This window comes from Polyodon spathula, chromosome 10 (assembly GCF_017654505.1).
Source record: "Polyodon spathula isolate WHYD16114869_AA chromosome 10, ASM1765450v1, whole genome shotgun sequence".
Lineage (NCBI taxonomy): Eukaryota > Metazoa > Chordata > Actinopteri > Acipenseriformes > Polyodontidae > Polyodon > Polyodon spathula.
Window position 1 is genome coordinate 18,943,703 of NC_054543.1, and position 6,834 is coordinate 18,950,536.

At 36.5% G+C, this 6,834-nt stretch overlaps 1 protein-coding gene across 1 annotated transcript; it reads right to left on the bottom strand.

The window, feature by feature from the left end:
• Positions 1–1,642: 1,642 nt before the first annotated feature.
• LOC121321456 (mitoguardin 1-like) lies at positions 1,643–6,116 on the bottom strand. Its single transcript, XM_041260417.1, has 4 exons — positions 5,988–6,116; positions 3,855–3,908; positions 3,539–3,655; positions 1,643–2,352 (listed from the first exon to the last, which is right to left on the bottom strand). Exons 1-4 carry the CDS (start codon positions 5,997–5,999, stop codon positions 2,203–2,205), a joined length of 333 nt encoding a protein of 110 aa, XP_041116351.1. The 5' UTR covers positions 6,000–6,116; the 3' UTR covers positions 1,643–2,202.
• Positions 6,117–6,834: the final 718 nt, after the last annotated feature.

Genomic DNA, 6,834 nt, shown 5'->3' on the forward strand with positions numbered 1-6,834 from the left:
TGGTGATGTGCTGTAACGGGGCTCACGCTGGTGGTCTGTCGCTGTAAAGTTGTCCAACGGTAAGGGGTCCAGCAGTGATGTGGTTGTGCTGTATCGGGTCGCGCAATTGCACTGTACTGGGTGACTGGGTGATGGACGCGCAGTGGTGGGTTCGCTGTAATAGACATGCTGTAGGATTCAATTAGGCAGCAAAACAACTAGGAAGAACACTAACTGGAATCATTTTGGTACAAATTACATTTATAAGCAGGTCATTTTTAACTCTGTTACGTGTGTGTGTATATGTATATGGGGGGGGGCTGCTATAGAGTATGGTGGTGCACAGGTTGTTAATTTGGGAGAAGATGCACCAACTGCAGAGAATATTAAACCCATATGCACTGACTGATGGGTGGATTGAATGATACTGCCAACTGTCTTAATGACCATCTGCCTGTGCAGAATGGCAGCCAATAATTAAATAGACTAAACAAATAATTAATGAATAATATCAGATTTTGATTTCAGAATTGAGGTGGGGAAAGTTTAGGAAGGTTCATAAATTTGGCTGAAATCACAGAAAATAAAATAAAATTTCCCAGAATCCAAACACTTATTTTCTCAGTTTCTTGTTTGGTTGTTTCCATCAACTGCACACATATTGTACTCATCCTCCATATTTTGATAGTTTTTCCAATTTTGTCTGTAATAATGCAGCACATTTTACCAACATAAGGCTCCTGAGATTCAATGTTAATACACTGTGTGTGGGGTTTATGTTATTGTATAGAACTTGTTTTTAGTCAATTTGCGCAGCTTTTTAGCATGAGAATGTGATTTACCCACCCTTTTTTTTAGCCGTACCATGATTTGACCATGCCCTTCCTATAGTGTGAGGAAGGCGCTTGGTATGTGCGTGCTACGTCACATTCTCATTATAATGGAGAGAGAATTTGAAGTTTCTGACCTGCATCTAAAACAAGCCTGTGACGTACCATTTGGGCACCGGAGAGTTGTTCAGGTGAAGCCTACTGTGCAAATTATAGATCACTTTGTATATAAGAGACTTGCTCTTTCCCCAGAAATAAAAGCTGCGGTTCTACTTTTTACCCTAATAATTTGTTTTGATTTAAACTTTGGCAATATACATAATGCAAATACTGTAGACACCCTAATTAAACATTCACTTGTCTTAAATTGCCTGCCTCTATCCTTTCTTCAAGCGAAGCAGTTACAGTACACTGCTACGGCAGGGTGGTGAATGTACACTAATACACCCTGATACTGATCAGTCATTTAACTCTGAATATTCTTTTCAGTGTCTGTCAGTAACAATGCATATGCTGACCATTCGTCCAAAATATAAATACACTGTGGGCTAGATTCTCAAAGGTCTGCTCCAGTGTACAGATTGTTGTGTGGTACTTCAACCACTGGTCAGTGTGCATCACATATCAGCACTGCGTGGCTTTTAAAGGTTAACTTGTTCAACAACTACCTCCCTTTGTGAGTGACATGTAAAGTAGACAAACAGATGTTTGCGCTGTGAAGGAAATATTTGTCTAACCAGATGTTTAACCTTTTAGGAACCATGGTCAAATAAAAACAAACAGTCTCAAGTTGCAGGAACAAACAAATGAGAATAAAGCTTCCTGACCTTAATATTTTTATTTGTTAACCAAAGAATGCCTACATACAACATTTCATGACTTGGTATTACAATTGCCATCTGGTGACAAAACAACCAAACTTGAAATACAAATGAGAGCAACAGGTGTTTGGATCCGATCCCAGTATCAGGAGAGATTCAAAACAGCAATGCTTAGGAAGCAGGTGTGTTAAAACAGATCATTTGGATGGAAGATATGAAACAGATCATTTGGAGACCCTATATCAAAGTATCGGAATGTAGATTTTTGGAAACTAAAATGCATTTGGGCAGGTTTGTGGAATACAAGGTCCAAATTATATTTAGCATGGTTGATTAGTGGCGTACATAAATAGAATTCATTAACATTTAAAAATCCACTCTTTCGAAATCTGTGTTGACTATAAAATAACATTCACATTTAGGCTGCTAAATTAGTAAAGCCATTATCATCTAGGGTAAGAGTGTTACCACAAATAGTTTTATAGTGCTGTTTTATATTTTATAGATATTTCTTTGTCCTTTTCACTGATAAGCGACTTTAATGTCTCTTTAAAAAATGAAGAGTTGGTAATTTATGTCTTGCGCTCTTCGTCTAGGTAGGAACTCAGAAGCTCCACTCGCTGTTCCAGATTTTCAAAGATTTCCTTAGCCAGCAAATCTGGGGTATCAAACTGGTGGCTCTTAAAGCTGAACATGTCCTTCATAAAATAAATGATTTGTCCCTAAAAGAAAATAAATGGAGAAGGCAAAATTACAAATGTTGCTAATAAGAACAACAATTATACATGAGGGAATATTATACGTAATGGAATATTATGAACCACAAATTTTACTGTATGAGTCATTCAAAGTGTTCAAAGTATCACTCAAACAAATGTTTGTTAAGAAAATAACTTTTAATCAACAATCACATTTTGGATTAAAATATACCAATAGCAGTCAGAAAACATTAGAATATTTAAAGAAAAAATGTTCACGTTTAATATTCCTTCTACAGTAGTTACAGATACAGTACGTCACATCATAAAATGTAGATTCGACATACAATTTGACAAAAGGTCTGTTTGTTGGCATTTTACTTTTACTACAATCTAGGTGTAAAGGCCATGTTTGTGTGTTACATTGGGCAGGCTTTTTGTACCCCTATACCATATACAAATAGGCATTTGATTCATTGAAATGGTACACAGCATGCCAAGAACAAACTGAATATGTCACTGCAAGCCTACCAACCAATCACAGGGAACTAAGAGGTGATGTTTCAGTGACCACTCTTGAAATAAATTGTATGAGTCTTAGCATGTTCAGAGTTCTTCAAAAGAGATTGTTTCACAGATTGTTTCACAGTTAAAGTTGCTTCAAAGAAACTGGATCCAATTTCTCTGACTGTGCAGACACATCTTTAATAAAGGAAAGACTACAGTCCCTTAAAAGCAACAAACATAGGATGCATTGAGTGCACTGGGAGATGTCTCTTATGCTAGTATAAAAACTTGAGGTACACTTGAGATGCCCTGTAGTTATAGCTAACCTCAATTTCCATTTTCCAAGTCCACAGTAGGCGTGGAAAGACTTGACAATTTGCACTGGTAATGTTAGCAAAAAACAACTTGGGTTTAGGTAGAAGCAATCAGTTTACCTTTCTAAGTAGTTTCCTGCTGGTTGTATAACATTGTCAGTGAGATTTTGGCATGGATAGCTTAATCCTATATATAGCCGGTTCACTGACTTGACTATGAAGACCTCTTTTCATAAGTAGGAAAGGTTCAAATTTATGAGCATGATAACACTGGAAAGTGCGTTGAAAATGTCTGAGCAAAACATGGCAGACAACAAATGTAGCTATTGTATTAAAGGTTCTTTAAAATGTCCATGAATCAAAGCCCCACACAAAGCTGCTCTGCATACCTTCAGTATATAAAAAAAATCCTTTGTTTTGCTTTCTGGTCCAAAAGCTGCCCACATAATCTCAGGGTGTGTGTAATCATAAACTTCATATAAATGGTAGAAGAAACCCTTGGGCTCCTTGGGGAGAGATGGAAAGAAATAAGTAAATAAAATGCAAGAAGATTTTGCTACACAACATAGGCAGTCTTATCTTAAAAAATATAAAATAGTTTTTTTGAGTATGTGACCAATCCCGTCTCCACAAATATCAACAATCAAGCAAGGCATGCCTGTATGTACAGTATGTATTAAATAAACAGTTCAGTCTTTTTCTTACCACCATGTATGCCCTCTTGGTCTTTATCCGTGACCAGGTGTAAAACATAACAGTCTGTGAAAGAAAAAGAGCATATGATGATGAAAAAAACCCAAAGAAACCAATAACACAAAATATCAGGCAACTCTCACAAATGTATTTTATTTTTCACTTTTTCAAAAGTTTATATATATATATATATATATATATATATATATATATATATATATATATATATATATATATATATATATACAGCTCTGGAAAAAATTAAGAGACCACTGCAAAATTATCAGTTTCTCTGGTTTTACTATTTCTAGGTATGTGTTTGGATAAAATGAACATTTTGCTTTATTCTATAAACAAGTGACAGCATTTCTCCCAAATTCCAAATAAAAATATTGTCATTTAGAGAATTTATTTGCAGAAAATGACAACTGGTCAAAACAACAAAAAAGATGCAGTGTTGTCAGACCTCAAATAATGCAAAGTGTGGATGGAGGACCACCAGATCAAGACCCTGTCATGGCCAGCCTAATCTCCAGACCTAAACCCCATTGAATACCTCTGGAATGTGATCAAGAGGAAGATGGATGGTCACAAGCCATCAAACAAAGCCGAGCTGCTTGAATTTTTGTGCCAGGAGTGGCATAAAGTCACCCAACATCAATGTGAAAGACTGGTGGAGAGCATCCCAAGACACATGAAAGCTGTACTTGAAAATCAGGGTTATTCCACCAAATATTGATATTCTAAACTCTTCCTAAGTTAAAACATTAGTATTGTGTTGTTTAAAAATGAATCTGAACTTATTTTCTTTGCATTATTCGAGGTCTGACAACAATGCATCTTTTATGTTATTTTGACCAGTTGTCATTTTCTGCAAATAAATGCTCTAAATGACAATATTTTTATTTGGAATTTGGGAGAAATGTTGTCAGTAGTTTATAGAATAAAACAAAAAATGTTATATATATATATATATATATATATATATATATATATATATATATCCTGCTAGCATCCTGTAAAGACACTGTAAAGGATGGTTGGTTTCCTCTGCACATTCACATCCTGTGTTACAGAAAATAGAATCCCACCTGACCCCCTATACATGCCTAGGTGCAAGTAGATTCCTAATACCTTGTTCATCGAAGAATAGCCTAGACCCTGTTTTGGATTGTATCCACTGTGCTCTCGTCTTATACTCTCATGCTTATTTTTTGACCTAACTAAATTAGATAAGTCATGTAATATATTCGTTAGAGCATGGTTTTACCTTGTTCTAGGATTTAATTTATGCAGTAAAAACCTGGACTAATCCAGCCCCTTTTTTTTTTTAATTTAAATTAAAATCTCCAATTTTTTACCCCGGTTTTCTCCCCAATTTAGTGTGCCCAATTATTATCTGTATCCTCAGCTCACTGCTCGCAACCCCCCTGCCAACTTGGGGAACGAGGCTGGAACTCTCATCCTCCAAAACGTGCCCCTGCCAATCCATCATTTTTCACAATGCAGATCCACAGTGAGGCCACCAGACCTATAGTGCCGGAGGACAACACAGGTCTGGAGGCTCCACTGCAGAACCACGGGCGCCCTATTGGCCACAAGCCCTCCTAAGCCCTTCCTACCCGGGCAGCACTCGACCAATTGTGCGCTGCCTCCTGGGAACTCCCGGCGCCTTTGCTGGATGCGCCACTTGAGAGCCCCATTAATCTGGCATTTTTACAAACTGACATTCTGTATAATTCAGCATCATATGTCCCAAACAAATCCAGAACCTGCCCATTCTGGAAAAACAACATGATTTGTAATTCTTTAACTAAAAGAAATTCAGATTTGGCTGTGCATTCTGGCACCAAGCCAAGGGACTTTTCTTCTTTAACTTTATAATACAGTATGTTTTGTAAACACTCACATTTCCCGTGGGTACGGTACAGTCAAATTCTTGTTTACTTAATGGAAAAAGTTAATTTAGTGCAATCTTTGAATTACAGGATGTACCTCGACTGTACTTCTGCTGTATGTATTGCATTAGATAAAGTGTTCAAATCTGCCATTTCACTTGCACTTGTCTTCTCATAGAATGTATAACACAAATAACACGGTCTGTTACCTATGATTCATACGGTGCATATGACAAAACAGACTTACAGTTTTCTTCATCGATACAGAAATCCAACGGTTTTGCAATGGCTGCTTTACAGCTGCTGGTACATTCTCAGTGTCCGCAATCACATTCAGTGCAATAAAGTCAAAGAAAATATCATAGAACGTGAAATTCTTCATCTGAAAAACAAGTGGATATAGTGAGTTTGCTTTTTGTGTAAAACTGACATTTCAATAAATCACAACACTGAGGGGTTAAGAAAGATATTGTTCTATGTGCTTTTCATTTAATTCTTCTATGCCAGATACCAAACATAAATAATGTTCTATAATCCATGAAAACAGTTCCAGTTCTGGCATCACTGGTTTTTAGCTGCTCAGAGTTTATTGGCTGGTTTTCATATGGTCAAGGTGGTTAAAAAAAGTACAATAAGAAAACATAAAGAAGAAGCTGAGAGATCTAGTGTCATATACCTTTTTGATATCCAATATTGCAGTGTGAATATATATCTTTTCTTAACTGGATCTCATTTTTAAATGTCTTTTGTTAATTCAAATTCAATGGCAAAATGAGCAGGAGAATTGCATTTTCAAATCAGACTGCATTGCTAAGCAGGTAAGTTGGATCTAAGGAAAGTAGTTCTCTGAATGCAGCTGTTTAATTTAGGTTTAAATGTTATTTTCTATACTTTGCACGTGTTATATACTGTAAACAGAATACTTGTGATGGACACGGAAATGCTGGTCAAGAGCTAACTATACTCACCCCTGCTGCTGATAATTCTCTTCTAATTGTATCCCAGTTTGAGGGCTCTTCAAGAAATTCAGTCAGCTGGTCATAATAGTTGAAAAAGTTTGTAGGCTTCTACATAAGGACATAAGAGAAAAGTGC